The following is a 19,325-nucleotide window of genomic DNA, read 5'->3' as shown; positions in this document are numbered from 1 at the left end:
TCTTGGAAGGCCTGTAAGGCGTTTGGGCTTAATGCTTTGTAGATCTCAGCAGGAATGCCATCCTGCCCTGTTGCTTTATTTGAGCTCATCGGCAAAATGGCTTTCTTGATCTCATCAGTAGAGGGCGTCAGGTCTAGGCCTTCCAGGACTGGCTGCTGAAGATCTGCTGTAAGACATCAGGATCAGCTGTGGGCAGCCTATTGAGTAGGTTGGAAAAGTGTTCAGCCCAGCAGTTTTCCAGTCCTTCCTGGTTTTCGATCAGGTTCGACCTGTCAGATGACAGCAAGGGGGAGCATCCTGATTTAGAAGGACCATAAACTGACACTATGGCGCTGAAGAACTCTCTGGTGGCATGCATGTCTGCATTGCGTTCCACCTGCTCAGCCTTTCTCTGCCACCACCTGTCCTGCATTTCACGCAGTTCCGCCTGTTCTTTGGACTGCAGGTGTTTAAACTTGTCTTTCTTTGAGACAGGTGATGGGTCATTCTGCCAGTCTGTATAGGCCCTGTTCTTGGCCGGAAGGGCTGCTGAAATGGTCCCACGGTTTTCATCAAACCAGTCTTTATTCACTGTATACTGCCCGATATACTTTGAAATACCTACTGGATCCTCGAATACCATTTCTCTTTTACAGCAACATTTTTCTCCTTGGAATGCACATGCATTGAGGATTGTGGAATCTTTAAAAAAGCTGTCATTGCTCTGTGCAGTCATATTTTGCAAGGGATTTCAGTTGCTTTTTGTATCTTCAGTGGTTTGACTGTTCATGGTTTGTTTTTGAGTTTCTTCGGAAAATAGTGTCAAGCAGCAGAAAATAACTCTCCACCAAATAATTATATTTCATCATAAGTCACTAGATAATGAAATAAATGGAACGATTGGCTTTTTTTAAACTCAAGAATTTGAGTTGTTCCTGCTGCCACTTACGTTAACAAATTAACTAAATTAAGTATTGACTAGAGATTTGAACCTTTCAAATTCCAAACTCTGTAATGTTTCAAAGTGACTCATTCATGTTCAGATGAAGCTTGAAAAGAACTTTTGGATTTCACGGATGGATTTTTTTCTGATGATTAAATAAGATTGCACATCAAGTTGTTTCAATGCTTATTGAAATTAATGGATACTGTTTAGTGCCTTTGAGTCTCTAAAGTTATATAAATGGTAAATTGTTAAATTGGTTAATGAGTAATAATTTCTTACCATAGTGCGTTGTTATTTCAACTTTAAATGGTTCGTGGATTAGTGTACTTTAAAAATGATTTTATTTTTAATGCATCTCTGTTAAGATTACAGACATGTTGTGGAAGGTGATACATGAAAATGTAAAGATATGTACCACTGATTTTTTTTTAAAATTCCCTTTAAATAAAGCTCTAATTATCTTCTCTTGCTGGGCTGCAATTTTCAGCATTTTTATATGTATTTTTGTTTCCTTTCTAAAGTCAGTTTCCATTTCTGCTTTTGGATCACATCTGTTTACTCTTCACTTCATCACTGTCAGAGCAGCTGAGAATGGGAAGTGAGGAAGTCTGCACAAACACATGCTTCACACATGCACACCACCCACACTGCTCACATGACTGACACCATATGTAGCGCAAATTGGAGCTAGACTGTGTTGATTTGGTCTAATCCAATTTATAGGTCAGTTTCTATTTCTTTTTTTGTATTTTCTATAGTAATATTTAAAGCTCGGCTAAAACACTGGGGTATGACAATTCCTCTATCCAGTAGTTTGTTAGCAAATGTACAGTTGCTGGAGAACAAGATTAAGGACCAAAGTGCAAAACAGCTATATCGGAGGGAAATAAGGGACTGCTGCATTCTGTGTTACACGGAGACGTGGCTAACTCCAAACAAGCTGAATTTGGCGATCAGACCTGAGGGCTTCTCAGTGCACTGAATAGACCTGAATGCTAATTCAGGGAAGGCAAAAGGAGGGGTCGGTGTTTCATGATCAACCCTTTCTGGTGCTTGGACGTAGTGGTTTTATTGGCACACTTGTTCCCCCAACCAGGAACATCAAATGATTAAGTGCCGCCCATTCTACATGCCATGAGAATTCTCCCCTTTGATCCTGACCACAGTTTATATACCGCCAGCGGCCAATGTTAAACAGGCACTCAAGGTACTGAGTGCTGTGATCAGCAAGCAAGAAACAGCCTAACCTGACACCCTCAAATCATTGCCAGGGGCTTCTATCAAGCTTGTTTGAAGAAATCTCTGTCCAATTATCATCAAAATATCACCTGTAGCACCAGGGGTCCCAACGCACTCAACCACTGCTACACTACCATAAGGAACGCCTACCGTTCAATCCCTAGAATGTAGTTTTGGGGAAATCTGGTCATTCGGCTGACCTTCTATCTGCATATAGGCAGATGCTTAAAGCGCATGGCTCCAGATGTAAGGACAATGAAGAGGTGGTTGGAGAAGGCAAAGAAGTAGCTACAGGATTGTTTCAAGTCTGTGGACTGGGCCATGTCTGAGGATTTGAACAAATACTCTACACCATGGCTGTCATGGTCTTTATACAAACAGTTGTAGATGAGTGTGTCCCCACAATCATTCAGTCTTCCCAACCCAGAAGCCCAAGATGAACCACCATAACTGCAATCTGCTCAGGGCCAGATCAGTGGCGTTCTGGTCTGGTGACCAAATAAAATACAAGAAATCAAGTTACAATCTCTATAAAGCTATCTCGTGTGAGAAGTGGTAATTCTGGACCAAACTTGTATCACTGAAGGATGCCCAACAGCTGTGACAGGGCTTGAATGCAGTAAACTTTTTACAAAGCGAAATCGGGTGACTTGGGTGACAACAAGGTTTCACTCCCAGATGAGCTCAATGCCTTTAATGCTCGCTCTGACTTCCAAAACATGGAGGCTGTGGTAAACTATGTATACCTGTCTGGACACGCCCCTCTGCTGACTGCTCTTGTGGCTCCTCCCACAGACCCTTGTATAAAGGTGATTGGAGGCACTGCTCCTCCCTCAGTCTCCAGGATGTCATGGGTTCCTCTGTTGCTAATAAAAGCCTATCATTCTCCTCCTGTCTCCGAGAGTTATTGATGGTGCATCAATTTTATTAGCAACAGAGGAACCCACGACATTCTGGAGACTGAGGGAGGCCTTCACGAACTCCCACAGCCCCCAGTGACCCTGTGATTGGATCTTTCTGGAGGATGAACCCACAGAAAGCACCCATCCAGATGAGATACCTGGCCAAGTACTAAAGATCTGTGTTGATCAACTGATTTGTGTGCTCACCGATATCCTTAACCTCTTGCATTAGTGGTCTGAGGTCAAGTGGGCTTCAATTATACTGATGCCTAAGAAGAATGTGGTAACCTGCCTCAATAACTATCGTCCAGTAGCACTTGCATCCACTGTGATGAAGTATTTCGAGAGGTTGGACATGAAACATATCAACTCTTGCCTGCAAAGCAACTCTATCTGTTCCAATTTGCTTACAGAAACAGTAGGCCAAAAGCAGATACCATTTCATTAGCTCCTCTCTCAACCCTGGTATATCTGGACAGTGAAGGTGCATACAATAAGATGTTCATTGAATGCTTGGCATTCAATACCGTCATCCTCCCAAAACTAATCAATAAGCTTCAATGCCTTGGTCTTAATATCTCTTTGTGCAACTAGATCCTCTATTTCTATTTGCAATAACTTCTCCTCCATAATCACCATCAGCACAGGTGTACTAGAAGGCTGTGTGCTTTGGCCTACCCCCACCCCACCCCAGTCTACTCGTGACTGTACAGCCAAGTTCAGCTCCAGTGCCATATTTAAGTATGCTGATGACATCACTGTTGTTGGTCGAATCAAAGGTGGTGACAAATCAGCATATGGATGAATGGTGCGGCAACAACCTCTCAGTCAATACGAGCAAGATCAAGGATCCGATTATTGACTTTCACGAGGAGGAGACTGGAGGTCCATGAGCCAGTCCGCATTGGGGGATCAGAGGTGAAGAGGGTCAGCAACTTAATATTCCTTGTTGTTATCATTTCAGAGGATGTGACCTGCGTCCAGCACATAAGTTCTGGAGAGGGTCTTGTCCTGGGTCCAGCACAAACTTCTATAGATGTGTGGTGGCAATAATATTTACTGGTTGCATCACAGCTTAATATGGAAACACCAATGCCCTTAAATGGAAAAGCCTACAAAAAGTTGTGGATACAGCCCGGTCCTTCGTGGGTAATGCCCTCCCCATCATTGAGCACATCTGCATGGTGTGCTGTTGCAGGAAAGCAGTATCCATCATCAAAGGCCCCCATCATCCAGGCTATCCTCTCTTCTTGCTGCTGCTATCAGGGAGGAGGTATAGCAGCCTCGGAACCCACACCACTAGCTTCAGGAACAGTTATTACCTCTCAACCATCAGGCTCTTGAAACATGGGGGATAGCTTTCCTCAACTTCAATCACCAAACTGTTCCCACAGCTTATAGACTCATTTTCAAGACTCACCACCTCATGTTCTCGATATTTATTGCTCGCCATCTATCCAGTCCTGAACTATCCCAGTCCGTCCTGTTGGGGGCAGTCTTTCATGGATTTTATTGTGTTTCTTGTATTTGCCCACAAGAAAATGAATCTCAGGGTTGTATACAGTGATACCTGTGTATCGTGTGTAAGGAGTGCATTTTCCAAGTGCTCTCCATCATATTTGAATATAAATTTATTTTGAACTTTGTTTGCTTTTACTACAGATTCCAAAATATGTTAATTTTATAATTGAATAATTAAACTGTAAATGTCAACTAATTTACTTGGGATCATCTTTTGTGCACAGTTTACAGAGGAGGGTAAAAGAAATAGTTCACAAAGCATTCTGGGACTGTTTGGAGGCTCAGCTAAACCAAGATCCACCTGAATATGAACATGCCCTCTTGCTTTTGGGAGAAATTAAAGAGGTAAATAACAATGTGTTTTATTTTCTTCAGGTCATCATCTAGGTTTTGCCTTCTCGTTGTAATTGATTAGAGGTATTGTCTAGTTTCAAAAAGGAGTGATCTAAAAAGTGTTCCTCTTTGGACAATTTTGATAGGAAAATAACTTTTCCATGGATAAGTATTATCTGCAATATGGTTGTCATTTAACATTTCCATCATTTCAAATGGTTCCTTAAGATTGTTATTGGCAGGGGGTGGTAGTGTGGAAGTTCCCACTACCTATTAACTGCTCCCAATGTTGTGAATCTCAAATAGTCTCTGACAACCAGGTTCATCTCCAGCTCCTAAACTTCACGTGTGGCTTAGCTTATAAGCCTGGCAGAACTGTTTCTACTGACAGGAGAAAGGGCAAGGTTGGGTTACTGGCACCTTAAAACCTGTCACCTTTAAGCAGATGGGGCTTGTCAGCCATGGATGACAGCTGACCTCGTAGAAGGAAAACTGACCTCAATCCTCCGCTGCCTTATGTCTATACTGGCTCATGGGGAGGTCTTTGGGAGTAATCCTGATGCACCATCAATAACTCACACTGAGACGTAGGCGAGATATCGGCTTTTATTGACTGGAAGAAGGAACCAGGAGTGAGTGTCTATCATACAAGGTCCTGGAGACTGAGGCCGATCTTCAGGCCGCAGGTCTCCTTTATACAGGGGCCTGTGGGAGGAGCCACAGGAGCAGTCAGCAGGGGCGTGTCCCGACAGGCACATAGTTCACCACAAATCCCTGAGGAACAAGCTGGAGCTGGAATCCCTCAGGCAGTCCTACATAGAGTTCAATGCTGATTGGCAACTCCTGCAACACCACTGACGCCAAACTGTAGTGGTCTCTGTCATTCATCAGCTGCATGGAGAGGGGGAGCCTGCTGTATGGGCAACAGCTTGCTCTCCATATTGTACTGCCCTGTTTTGTGTATCACATAGACAGCTGGGATGCAACATCCATGGTTGTCCCCAAACAATAGAGGGCCAAATGAAATGAGCTATTCACTTAAGGAGAGTTTTTATTTCAAAAAAAGTGGTTCTGGCTTTACTTCTGATAGTTCTTGCCCAGACCTCAGTTCAGCAAGAAAAATAATTTAGAAGGTCGTTGATAAAGAATAACCTGTTATGTTGTGTGTGAAGGCATCGATAAGAAAACATGGAAGGGATGAAGTAGTTTAATGTGTTGCCCCTGTTTTTCAGAAACCTGTTTTGCAAGTACTTATTTATAGCCTCTTACTTTGTAACGCTTCCATGACCGTAACATGCATTTATTGTTAATGACATCATCCATTTAAAATGTAGTTGTCGTCTTTTCATTTTGCTTCTTCCTAACATTTTAGAATTTTTTCATCCAGCACAGTTTAGTTTAGAATCACAAAAAAAACTTCAGGCAAAAGAAGTAAATGTTGATAATGGCATTACAAAAGTACTTATAAATGTAACACCATCGAATACAATGTTCAAATAATAAGTACAGGTTCTTTAATTTACACAACTATTTCTTATTTTTAGATACTTCTGTCGTTTTTGATACCTGGCCAAAATAGACTTCGAAACCAGATCTCTGAGGTCCTTGATCTGGATCTAATTCGACAACAGTCTGCACACAATGCTATTGACATTCATAAACTGGCTGACTATATAATCACCTTAATGGCCAAATTTTGTGCCCCAGTTCGGGATGATGAAGTAAAAAAATTAAAATCGATTACAGAAACCGTGCCACTGTTCAGGTAAATAGGATATTCTTTGTAGAGTGGAGTGAAAGTTATAAATTGCTGCTTTTGAGCTTTTTGACACTGAAACATTTTCCTTTATAATTCGTAGTTGATGGTAAAACGAGGAGAAATCCTTCATATATTTGTCAGTATAACTGTGCTTTCTCTTACATATCACCACTGAAACTTTTAATGAGCTTTGTATTTCTTCATTAGAGAGATGTTTCGTGTTCTTAATTTGATGACTATGGATATGATCAACTTCACCATTCAATATATTCGGCCACACGTTCAACAATGTTCTGTGGATTATGAACGAAGCAAATTTCAGGATTTTCTCGACAAACAACCTGGTACGTTGAGTTGATTTGTGCATAATCAACTTTTAAACCAGAAGGTTCACTGTTCCATCTTTTCTTGATGTGCAATGGCCATTAGTTTAGAATTAATGTTCCATTGTCTGAGAGGTTGAGAGAAGTTTACATGAAAGAAATTCTGATGCAGATATTTGATGTTGCTCTCCAATGGAATGCAGCTCAGTTTTTGTTAGATTTGAGGAATGAAGAATATTATTGGAAACATCTCTGGTCTTGTCGATTGATAACCCTCAAAATAGAAGATATCCCATGTGACAATTTCTGTGCCACCAGAAGGAAAGGATGCCAGTAATAGGTTTCAATAATAAAACATGTTACATAGCATTTAATTATTTTTTATTTAGGGTCTAAGCAAGAATTATTTGGAAACTTTTTATCAATAAGTGCTAATAATGGGGTTGGTTCTAACAACATGTAATGTGCTGTAAATTTTTTGAATGATTGTTCTTTAGCTTATCTTTCCTCATGCATTGCAATGTCCCAGTAAAGCTGGTTGCATCCTTATCCAGTTTTAATGAAAATAGCTGTCCTGTCTCTGAATTTGAAGCAATCTCTTTGTCAAAAGATGTTTATTTTTGTACAGAGTTAACATATTTACATTGAGGAAGATTGCATATAACTCTTGGATAAACATAAATGTTTCTGTTTTTAGATGCCCTTGATCTCACAACTCAGTGGCTTAAGGAGTCTGTTGCTGAAGTTTCAGCCTTGGGTCCCTCAGACACTTCCTGTGCCACCAATGGGAGCTCGAGTCTTTCTCTAAGTCCATCTTCTGTGCTAAACAATGCTTATTTGAAATTATTGCAGTGGAATTACGGCAATAAGCCAGTACCTGAGGTAAATTTATATATAAAGGAACACAGTTTCAAAGTTTTATCAAACAAAAATTTGGAGAAGTGGAGATCTCTGACATGTTTCAACTAGGACCCTTTAGGGTTTATGATTTAGAGATGGATAGGAATTGTCTGAGAATTTTTATCAAATTTTATGCCCAAAGGTTGTATGGGGTAAGACAAAGGGACTTTGAATGTATCTGTGCCACAAAGGTACCAGCATTTTTATTTATTTTTTTTAATTTTCCAGTGGAAGAATCTGAGAATCTATCATCATTAAAAGGTTTTAATTTCCTTCGCCCAGGAATAACTACAGTGAATTGACTGACGTTGCAAAATATGTTTTCAACCTTTTGTTATTACAGAAATGAAATTTCCTTCATTTAATTCTCAGTTTTGAAATTTTCTCTGGTCTCAAAGCACAACTTCTATGCCTTCTCCTGTTCTTTAGGATATGGGATGAACTCAGAGTCTTAATGGAAACATAATAACTGTTTCCTTTGTTCTTTCTGAATGGTTTGTATTTTTTTTTAAAAAACAACACAAATAGAAGAGGGAATATTACACCTTAAGTTACTTCTAGCTGGACATTTTACACCATCAGATTATTTGTGCTAGGTCAACTAAAATGGGCAAGTGGAAGGACATTTGCTTCCTTTCCACAGCAAACAATTGTGAAAATCTGCTTTCTTAATGAAAGGAACAATATATACCAGAGCATTTACTGACAACATCAAGATCTAGTCTCTTGTTAAATAGTTCATAGGAGCAATAATTTTTCCTTTACACACTTCTTAAAATCTCTATGATCCATTTTGTATCTCTAAATTTGTATAACATAATGTTTATCACCTTAAGGTTAAATTATCCAATCTGGATGCTTCAATATCATAAAAGATCTTACTAATCTACTTACCCTAATATTTGGGGATATAATTACTGACTTAATTCCTTTTCCATCCCTTAATCCAGGAGTCATAATATCCTTGCTATTTGGAATTCCAGAGCCCAAACATATAGTAAACCTGCCAGATTTTGTACTGGGGCTCTGGGAAGTGAATAGGCATGTAAGCATGTTCAGTCTTTGGAGTGTAGGGGGAAAAAAAAGTAAGAAGTGTCATTTGTACAGGAACTAAGGTGGAGTAGGAGGTCACGATTATGAAGCAGCAGATTAGAAAGTTATATTGGGCAACAACTCGCTGAGAGGAGAGCTACAAAGAACCAGGAATCTGGCTGCGGAAGCAAATCATCTAGTTTGGGTCGTGGAATAATGTGTTTGATGTTTGAGTAATAAAGATGCAGAAAAGTTTCAAGTAGTATGTTTTTAAAGGTGCAGTCAATTACAATGCTTAAATATTATTTTATCCCAAATTAATATTTTCAAGAAGTCATTATCAATATTCTGAATTGTGATTTGTGCCTCACTGCACAAAGCATAGTATTCAAAATATTTTTCTTCCTTTATTCTGTGATAAAAGAATAAGTCATTGTTGCCTTTTCACTTTGTACTTTCTATAACATAAAATCACTTGTCATTGCTTATGAGGATCAACTTAACTGCTTCCAGCAATCTGCAGCTGTTTGGAGAATCTAAATTTTGTATGCAATGAAATATGATGTCTAACTTGCTTTGTATTTTCTGCTTTTAAATTTAAAAGATTTGTAAAACTTTGTATAGCACTACATATGAATAACTTGCGCTGATGAACTTTGTTGAATGTCGTCTGTATGGGAATCTTGGGCTTTGACCCGTTGATGGCATGGTGTGTGAGATTGTGAACTTGCCTTTCAGAACAGATGTTTTGTTACTGTCAAATGACAGTACAACAGTAGAAGAAGGCCTTGGGAATGGACACAGTTAATGCAATAATGTATACATGCTTTATACCCTTGTGGCAAAGCGCAGCTCCTAGATACAGTATAGAGGAAGAACTAACATAGCAGGAGAGCATTTTTTTTGTAGAATCACTTAATCAAGACAACAATGCTTAGGCTTGTACTATTCAAATTGTATTTCTTTTTCAGACTCTTTTGACTGATCAATCACGTCTCCAAAAACTACAGCAAAGACTTAACCAGCAAAAACTTGTCGCCTATCTGATGCTGATCATCTGCAACTTCGGGGGAACAACACTCTCAAGCCTTCCAGGCTTCTGTGACAAAGTAAAGAGAATTTTAGTTGCTTTGCTTGAAGACATGAATGACAAGTAAGTTTGATTTTCATTGTTTGTCCTAAAGTTGTAATTGTTTTTGGAATTTGAGGTATTAAGGTTGCTGCACCGGTTGCTGCAGATGGCACTGGTTTATCAGGTTGCAGTCAGAGATAAATGTCTGCTTGCATTTTATTGAAATGAAGTTCTGAGATGATTCTAACTTTTTTCAGATTTGCATTTCCTTGAAATTTTAATTACCAATCAAGGAAATCTATGCTGAGATAGGGCGGTGTAGTGCATTATGATGAACATTCATAAAGAGAAAGATCTGGAACATTTCTAACTCTGTGAGAATGCAATTTGCCTTAATTATGTCACCTGGCCAATAAGCAACTTCTTATTGAACTCTAAACCACTTCGTCATTTCAACAGTGATTGGGAATGATCAATAATTATCATCTTGTCATTAACATCTACTTAATATGAACAAATAAATTAACAAAAATGTCCCCCTGTGATTTATGTGATTTTTAAAAAAAAAACCTATCAAATATTCATCCGATCTAACTATGAAAGTTGCTATCCTTTTAGGATGGTACAAGTGCATTTAAAACTGCTGAGAGAGCTGAGGGGTGTGTAGTAGCTTGGGGATGATTTTTTTTCTCTCTATTACTTGCCACACTTATGTTATTTTGCAGCAAAATGCATGAAGTCAATAATTCGCTATTGGAGTCATGTTACAACAAGATGCATCTTTGTGCTCTCTTGTGAACTAAACAATACTTTTCTTTATTAGGTGTTCGATGTTTGGGTTGGGAGGTGGGGCAATATCCTTGTGGTCAGCTGTTAATGTCATCAAACAAAATTAATTTGTAAAGTAAGAAGCAGACTTGAGGGGAAAAAATCATTTAAAATGAAGACATTTTGCAAATTCAACACATTTTAATTGCTGCTTGCATAGTCCTGCAAAAGATGCCCTGAATTTTGTCACTGAGCGTGCATTTAAACTGCTGTAGTAGACAAAGGGCTAATGCAACCTAGTTTACTTTCGAAGAGAACATTTGAGGATGATTTTTAGTGTATGATGAGTGTTGTTTCAAGAGGGATCGTTGGGTTTCCAATTAGCACTTTTTCTGTGTGTACATTTTTTTTGACGATTAAATTTTACGTGATGAGAGGTACTCTAAATCTACATGTATGTGCAGTTTGCTTTTGGCCAACAGTTGTATAAAGAAGGTTCTATCTGATTGGATTCTATAATTAGGAATTTGCAACATATTCAAGTTCTTGCATACAAAAATGAAATCTTTTCTATCCATAAAACTTTGTTTATCATAATTCTGATATCTTTTTGTCTAAATTGTGAACTTCTGTAAGCGTGGAGCCATGTGAATTGTCATATTCCTAAACAATCGCCCAACATCACCAAAGGTTTTGAAATCCTGCCACTCACCCACTTTTACATAGAAACTTCCGTGCTTGTAGATTATTACAATAAACTATTAAAGTCTCAAAGCACTCACAATGTGAGTGAGATAGGATTTGGAATGGTGTAATCTAATAACTGTACTGCCCCCTTCCCAGGAAGGGGAATCATTTTGATTAGCACTCAGCACTAATTTGACTATTTTTCTTCACCGGTAATATTGTGAAGAAATTTCAATCTTGAAGAAACACTTAAAACCATAAGTGTGAGGGTATGTTGTGAAATAAGCCAAGCCTTAGTTGAACATGGATACCCTGACCTTAACAATGAAAGTCAAGCAAATCTCACAGGACAAATCAACAGTATTAAAGAAGAAGGAAATCCTATTCGTACCTTAGTCAGTAAGTGGAAAATTTATATTCACTGTTTTATATCACATCTTCGTATTTATCTGAAACAATTGAAGACTTTTTAATAGGATTTTAAACTTAACTTTACCATCAAGACTAGCCTAAGTTCATTATGTTCTGGTAATAATGGAAGTAATAGTTAAAATAATGAAGTGCATCTTTGCAACATTTGTCAATTTCAATAAGACTAATGAATTGATTGACTCATAGTTTACTATTAGGTATCATTATCTCTCATCTTTTTGAGTACAGATCTATATCCTGTTCACAAAAGATAACTCTCTTAACCTATTATTTAATTTCTTGTCTTGGTTCCACAGTTTCTGGTTCAGTTTCTTGTGGTAGCACCATTAAAATTGAAGACAATTGATTCATGGTAGGGCCAGCTACAAAAGTTATCTGACAGTTTCAATCCTCAGTCCCAGAATCATGCATATTTTCCCTTCTATAATCGGTTTATTTAGTTCACTTACTTGCACCACATTTTAATGCACTATGTTCCAGATAAAATGCTTCCCATTTAAGCAAGATCTCCTTGGATTTTTGCACCAATTTACTCTGATTTCAGCAGCAGAAGGTTCAGAACCAGCAATTCTGTGTTATCAACATCCTTAATGATTTTTCTTAGCCCTCAGTCCCAGAATCCTACATATTTCCCTTCTATAAGGCTTTTCAAGGTTATTGGGAGATATTAGTGACAGGGACTGCAGGAAATACACCATGTCATTCATTTCTCAAAAAAAAATAAAGTGAGCCAGTCTTTGTCACCAAAAGTTGGAGGGATGTGGGGGGGGGGGGGGGAGCAGGGTGGTGGGGACAGAATCAATGCTTTGAAGGAGCAAACATGGACACTATTTGGAAGAAATAAAAGTAATTATTTTGGGTGCATTAATTAGGACAACTGTGTGTTGAAATGCAAATAAAATAGAGACTGAACATTTTGAGCCTGTAAAGAATTCTGATTTTGTATGTGGACTGGGCATTAAGAGGGAAGATAAACAAAATTTTTTTCTAGTTTTGAGAGTTTCTGCTTGTGTGCTTACCGATGAAATTGTGAGCCATCATCAATTTTAACTATTTAATGAAAATACTTTAAATTTCAGATAACCGGATTGAGCTATACATGAGAAATTTGCTCAGTGTAGAGAATCATCAGAAGACTGTATCTGTTGCTTTGGGAGGTCTGGAACCCATTCAAGCTGAACTGGAAGAGATTGGATCCCAATATGTCTCTATTATTAAGTACAACAGACAGGTGTATGGGCCTTTTTATTCTGGCATTCTGCGAAAATTGCTTTTCAGTGATCTTGCGTCAGCAGGCACAGCAGCATCGCCTTCTCCTTGAAAGGAGGAGGTTAATAAAAGGGAGCATGTCTGTTTGGTTTTTAGTGTTTTTATGTTGCATCTTCATACGTTGGCTGTAATGAATGGTGTTATCTGCATAACACTTGAATATATTTAGTTAATTGCAAACGTATAACATCTACTATTCTTCAGCAAAACTGGCAAATCGTATATGTCTATTTAATAAAAATCATTTGAGCCTGAAGCTTTAAATTGGCCATCACTATCCACTTATACCATGATTATAAAGTTATGTAGTTTTTAAAAAAAAAATACTAAGAAAATCTAGAACTTTTTTGGTAATTGCATTAGTGCCCTTTTATCTTATGAAAACCATAATATTGATTGGACATAGTAGTTAGCATAATGCTATTACAGTACCAGCAATCCAGGTTCAGTTCTGCTGCTGTAGGTGAAGAGTTTGTACATTTTCTCCTGGTGCTCTGGTTTCCTCTTGCATCCCAAAGATGTATGGATTAGTCAGTTAATTAGTTACATGGGTCTTCCCCTAGAAGATCAGAGTGGTCATCTATGTGTGGAGCCTCACGAGATGGGGGAGATCTTAAACAATTTTTTTACATCCATATTTACTCAGGCATAGCATATATGGAAGGAAGGGAAACAAGCAGTAGTGTCATGGAACATATAGAGGTTAAAGAGGAGGAGGTGCTTGCTGCATTATAGCAAATAAAGGTAGATAAATCCCCCGGGCCTGACATTATATTTCCTCGGACCTTGAGAGAGACTAGTGTAGAAATTGCAGGGGCCCTGGCAGAAATATTTAAAATGTCCTTAGCCACAGGTGCGGTGCCGGAGGGTTGGAGGGTAGCTCATGTAGTTCCATTGTTTAAAAGAGGAACAAAAGTAAACCAGGTAATTACAGGCTGGTGAGCCTAACATCAGTAATAGGTAAATTATTGGAAGGTGTTCTGAGAGATTGGATAGACAAGTATTTGGACAGCCAAGGGCTGATTAAGGATAGTCAGCATGGCTGTGTGTGTGGTAGATTGTGTTTAACAAATCTTGTAGAGTTTTTTGTGGAGGTTTCCAAAAATGGTTTTCAGCAGAAGCGCACAACAGTAATGCAAATACTTGCTCTCTGTAGAATCATCAAGGAAGTCAAGATGAACAACCTACCAGTCCTGCTTACTTTCATCGATTTTCGCAAAGCTTTTGACTCCATTCACCGAGGTAAAATGCTGAAGATCCTGAAAGCTTACGTAGTGCCAGACCATCTACTGAGAGCAACAGAGTCCAGCTATACCGAGACCATGGCAAAAGTTGTATCACCAGATGGAGAAACAGCGGTTTTCAAGCTCCTAACTGGTGTGTTGCAAGGAGACATTCTGGCACCCTACATCTCTTTATAATCGTCCTTGATTACACTGTACGTCAAACTACCAAAGATCATGACAAGCTTGGTTTTACCATAAAGCCAGGACGAACCAAAAGGATCAGACCAGTTATGCTCACAGATCTCGATTTTGCAGATGACATGGTCCTGCTCTCTGACTGGATGGAGGAAGCACAGCAGCTACTGACAAAAGTGGAAATTGAGTTGGACTTCACCTAGAAGCTAAAAAGACAGAGTACATGGCGTTCAACTGTGATGAAGGTATTCTTAAGGCCGTAAAGAATGATACCATTAAGAAAGTCTTAGACTTCAAGTACCTCGGGTCAAGAATGATGAGTTCAGAGAAGGTCATAAAAATACGGAAGGTGCTGGCGTGGAGGGCTATGAACGACATGAAGGGAATCCGGAGGTCGAACCTGAACAGAGGGCTCAAAAAGAGGATCTTCATAGTAGTCACAGAGTCCATTCTCATGTACAGATGCAAAATGTGGACATTCAGCAAGACCATACGAAAGTCACTAGATGGTTGTTGTACATGAATGGTCCGGATGGCTTCGTAAGTTGGCAACAGCACATGACGAACGTTGAGCTCTATGACAACCTACCGTTGCTCACTACTAAAATTGAGGGGAGAAGACTGCAACCAGGGGGCACTGTCTACGCCACTCTGAGCTACCTGCCAGCCTAGTCATCACATGGGAGCCCAAGCATGGGAGCATGAACCCTGGGTGCCCTCCCAAGGCTATGGTCTACATGCTCCTAGAAGATAGTGGCACAGCTAATGTAGATGAACTGAACACACTGAGGGAGAGGGAGGAGTGGAGAGTCTGTCACTGTGCCCGACACCAGCCCCCTAGGCCTGAGTTGACGTAACTAACTACCAAGAATGTAGATGAAGGAAAGGCTGTGGATGTTGTCCACATGGACTTTAGTAAGGCCTTTAACAAGGTCCCACATGGGAGGTTAGTTAAGAAGGTTCAGACACTAGGTATCCTGGGAGAGGTTGAAAACTGGATTCAAAATTGGCTGTGTGGAAGAAGACTGAGAGTGGTACTGGATGATTGCTTCTCAGACTGGAGGTCTGTGACTAGTGGTGTGCCTCAAGGACATGTGTTGGGACCATTGTTGTCTATATCAAGGACTTAGATGATAATGTGGTAAATTGGATCAGCAAGTTTGCTGATGACACTAAGATTGGAGGTGTTGTGGACAGCAAGGAAGGCTTTCAAAGCTTGCAGAGGGATCTGGACCAACTGGAAAAATGGGCCAGAAAATGCCAGATGGAATTTATTGCAGACAAGTGTGAGGTGTTGCATTTTGGAAGGACAGATCAAGGTAGGACATGCACAGTAAATGGTAGGGCACTGAGGAGTGCGGAGGAACAAAGGAATCTGGGAGTTCAGATACATAATTCCCAGAAAGTGGCGTCACAGGTAGACAGGGTTGTAAAGAAGGCTTTTGGCATCCTGGCATTTATAAATCAAAGTATTGAGTACAGGAGCTGGGATGTTATGGTGAGGTTATATAAGACGCTGATGAGGCCAAATTTGGAGTATTGTGTACAGTTCTGGTCATCCAACTATAGGAAGGATATCAGTAAGATTGAAAGAGTGCAGAAAAGATTTACTAGGATGTTGCCGGGTCTTCAGGAGTTGAGTAACAGGGAAAAATTGAACAGGTTAGGACTTTATTCCTTGGAGCGTAGAAGAATGTGGGGAGGATTTGATAGAGGTTTACAAAATTGAGGGGTATAGACAGAGTAAATGTGAGTAGGCTCTTTCCACTTAGATTACGAGAGATAAATATGAGAGGGCATAGCTTTAGGGGGAAAGGGGAAAGGTTTAGGGGGAACATTGGAGGGAACTTCTTCACTCATAGCCTTGGAATGTGGAATGAGCTGCCATCTGACGTGGTAAATGTGGATTCACTCTTAAGTTTTAAGAATAAATTGGATAGATACATGGATGGGAGAAGTATGGAGGGTTAGGGACTGTGCCAGTCAATGGGACTAGCAGAATGAAGTTTCATCAAGACTAATGGCCCGTTTTCTGTGTTGTAGTGTTCTATCGATGTAATTGGGCAACACAGCTCGTTGTGCCTGAAGGATCTGTTACTGTGCTGTATCTCTAAATTTAAAAAAATAGCTGAAAATAAACATCACTTTAGTCCACTGACACAAAAATAAAGCTGATGGAATTGGGATTTAATTTTCTGAAGCTGTATCAGATTGTTTACAACCTTAGTACATGAGCAGATGCATAAGATGTACAGGTATCCTTTGGAGGCTAAGACCATTCTGTGTGCTGCTTTTCACACATTTTGAATCAGCTGTAGCCCCTTTTAAAAATCCTGAAAATTTCAAGCAGCTACAGAATTAAAGGGTTGATGAATTATTAGAGAGCTTTTAAATTATGTTTGCACAAGGTCAATGGATTTAAGTTTCCATTGGCCTGTTCAATTACCTTTAGTTAGGTTATTCCTTGAGTTCAAATGCTCCTAAGTTGCGTGATAACTGGACAACATAAATTTAATGAGCATCTTTAATGTAATAAAATGCCCCATGACACTTAGCAGGAAATTATTGAAAAACATCGAGTCATATGGAAGATACTGGGGTAGATGATAAAACTTTGTCAGATGTATTTTAAAAGAGATTTGAAATGGGTAAATGCAAGGCCCTGGAAGGATTTGAAAACGAGAATTTTAAAACCAATAGCATTGCGTTCTCAGTAGATCAATAAGCAGGAGAGTCGTGTAAGTGAGGTTATCATCCCCCCAGCTCAATATGTTTGAGTTATTTGCACTCTTATTCGACAATGGTCTAAGATTTGGCATTCCCTCACCGTCCTCCTGTTTCTGATTTTCTCTTTTTATGACATTCCATCAACACTTACGACAAGATTTTGATTACTGGCCCTAATATCTGTGTAGCTTGGTGTCAAATTTTGTTTTGATAATGCTTTTACTAATCATATTGGGACACTTTACTAAATTGTAATATAATTTTTTTGTGAGGGGGTTACTTAAAGTTTCTGCATCAATACCTTGCTGTACAAGTTATATTGACCTTCAGTTTAATGGTTTTTCAGTGTTGTTTTGCATTTGGGGTGTAGTATTATGTCATCAGCAGCTCATGGACCTTGATTTTTTTAAGCATTTTACTATCATTAAAATCTTGAAAGTACTTTCAACTTAGAAGAGTAGTTGTAATCAATAGTTTCATTTGGTTTGGACTGTTGTATAAACTTGTATTGTGCATATATGGTGTCTAGTTTAATTTGCATGGAATAGGATATGTAATCCAGTTGATGACCTGTATAATACTCTTGGTGTAAGTACACACTTGAAGCACATTGGTACACAGTTACTTGTATTTGATAAATGTGACACCCAAAAATATTCGAACAGTATTCAGTACATGGGTATCTTATTTGCATGGCAGGCTTTTGACTTTTACAGGTACAATATTAGCGTTAACTGACATAAGCAGTAGTTCTGTAATCAAAGGCATTATTTAATAATTTTACATTGGCAGGTTTATAATCAGTAACTTTTCAATTTTAGCTTTGAAGTACTCTATTGGTAGGAAATTTGAGAAATACTTTCTGCCATTCATTCATTTTCCGATGTAATGCACAATATGTGTATTTCTATCAGTGTACAGACTATTCTATTCATTGAACAACTGTATTTCATGAGTTGGTAGAGATTCTTGACTGCATAGTTTTAAATCAATTCAAAATGTTCTTTCATTTTGTATGGGACAGATTTACAGTTTTATTGTTTGAAAACTTAAGGATCAGCCCTCTGCAATGTAGAAATAAAAACTGGGCTGCAGGATTATATGCTTGTATTGGAACAACTTTTAATATCGTTGGTCATTGTCAGCATTCATGGATACCCACCCAATGTTTCTGCTCAGTCCTTTGCCCAATTCATAACCCAAAACAATGATATGGTTTGTTCTGAAGGTTTGAAACTAGAGTTCAATAATCAACAACTTATTTGCGTGAAGTAATGGAAGAAAAGCTAATGATGTGGTTTCTCTATCATTTTCTAGACTTTTTAGATATTTCAGTGCTCGTGTAGATTACACCATTTATTTCTTATTTGAAGCTGATGATATGCTGGGTGATGCTGATGGTTATCTAAGGTAGATAATTCTATTGGTAGTGCAAGACCTATTCAACCTGAAGGAAACCACGTGATTGACCTTGAGAAAGAGAGTAACTATTGAACCTTGGCCGGACTGAGAACAAAAATACAACTACTTCCACATCTGTGTGAATGCAAGAGAGTGAAGTTTTGCTGGTGCTGTCATTTTAATTGCCATATTTCAACTCTCATTAAGAATATGTATTTTTAAAAAAAAATCTAAGTTTCAAGTTTTATACAATAAAACCTTATATTAATCCTTGTTTTTTTGAAGATTTTTATTGATCCTTGTTTTTGTTTTAAGACTTAAGCATCTTGAAAGCATCTTTCTTGTCCGTTGTTTAAAAATATGCATAAATGAGGAGATTTTGTGTTTTCCTTACAGAATTAATTTCTGATACTATTTGGTGATAAATATTGACAGGAGTACATACAGAGGTCACAATACCAACAACACTTTCACAGATCTATTTGTAATTTACCTCTTCTATGATGGGACAATGGACGCACACCAACTATGTAAAATCCTATTTATTTATAACGCTGTTTAATTATGTTAGCATTTAAATGTATTATTTTTAACACAGCAGTAAGAGACAAATG

The 19,325-nt window shown here is 38.7% G+C and overlaps 1 protein-coding gene across 2 annotated transcripts in view; it reads left to right on the top strand.

Moving 5' to 3' along the window:
- Positions 1–18,627, top strand: part of tcp11l2 (t-complex 11, testis-specific-like 2) — a 37,809-nt gene extending 19,182 nt beyond the window's left edge. For both annotated transcript variants that reach the window (XM_059987527.1, XM_059987526.1), the window contains exons 4-10: positions 4,812–4,932; positions 6,465–6,685; positions 6,887–7,023; positions 7,700–7,884; positions 9,906–10,087; positions 11,688–11,860; positions 12,973–18,627. In XM_059987527.1, the coding sequence (XP_059843510.1) occupies positions 4,812–4,932; positions 6,465–6,685; positions 6,887–7,023; positions 7,700–7,884; positions 9,906–10,087; positions 11,688–11,860; positions 12,973–13,214 (1,261 nt within the window). In that variant the 3' untranslated portion in view covers positions 13,215–18,627. The remainder of the gene's footprint in view (positions 1–4,811; positions 4,933–6,464; positions 6,686–6,886; positions 7,024–7,699; positions 7,885–9,905; positions 10,088–11,687; positions 11,861–12,972) is intronic.
- The last annotated feature ends 698 nt before the right edge of the window (positions 18,628–19,325 follow it).

This window comes from Hypanus sabinus, chromosome 13, assembly GCF_030144855.1.
Source record: "Hypanus sabinus isolate sHypSab1 chromosome 13, sHypSab1.hap1, whole genome shotgun sequence".
In the NCBI taxonomy this organism is placed as follows: Eukaryota; Metazoa; Chordata; class Chondrichthyes; order Myliobatiformes; family Dasyatidae; genus Hypanus; species Hypanus sabinus.
The sequence above is the reverse complement of the archived record's forward strand: the minus strand, read 5'-3'. Positions and strand labels throughout refer to the sequence as shown.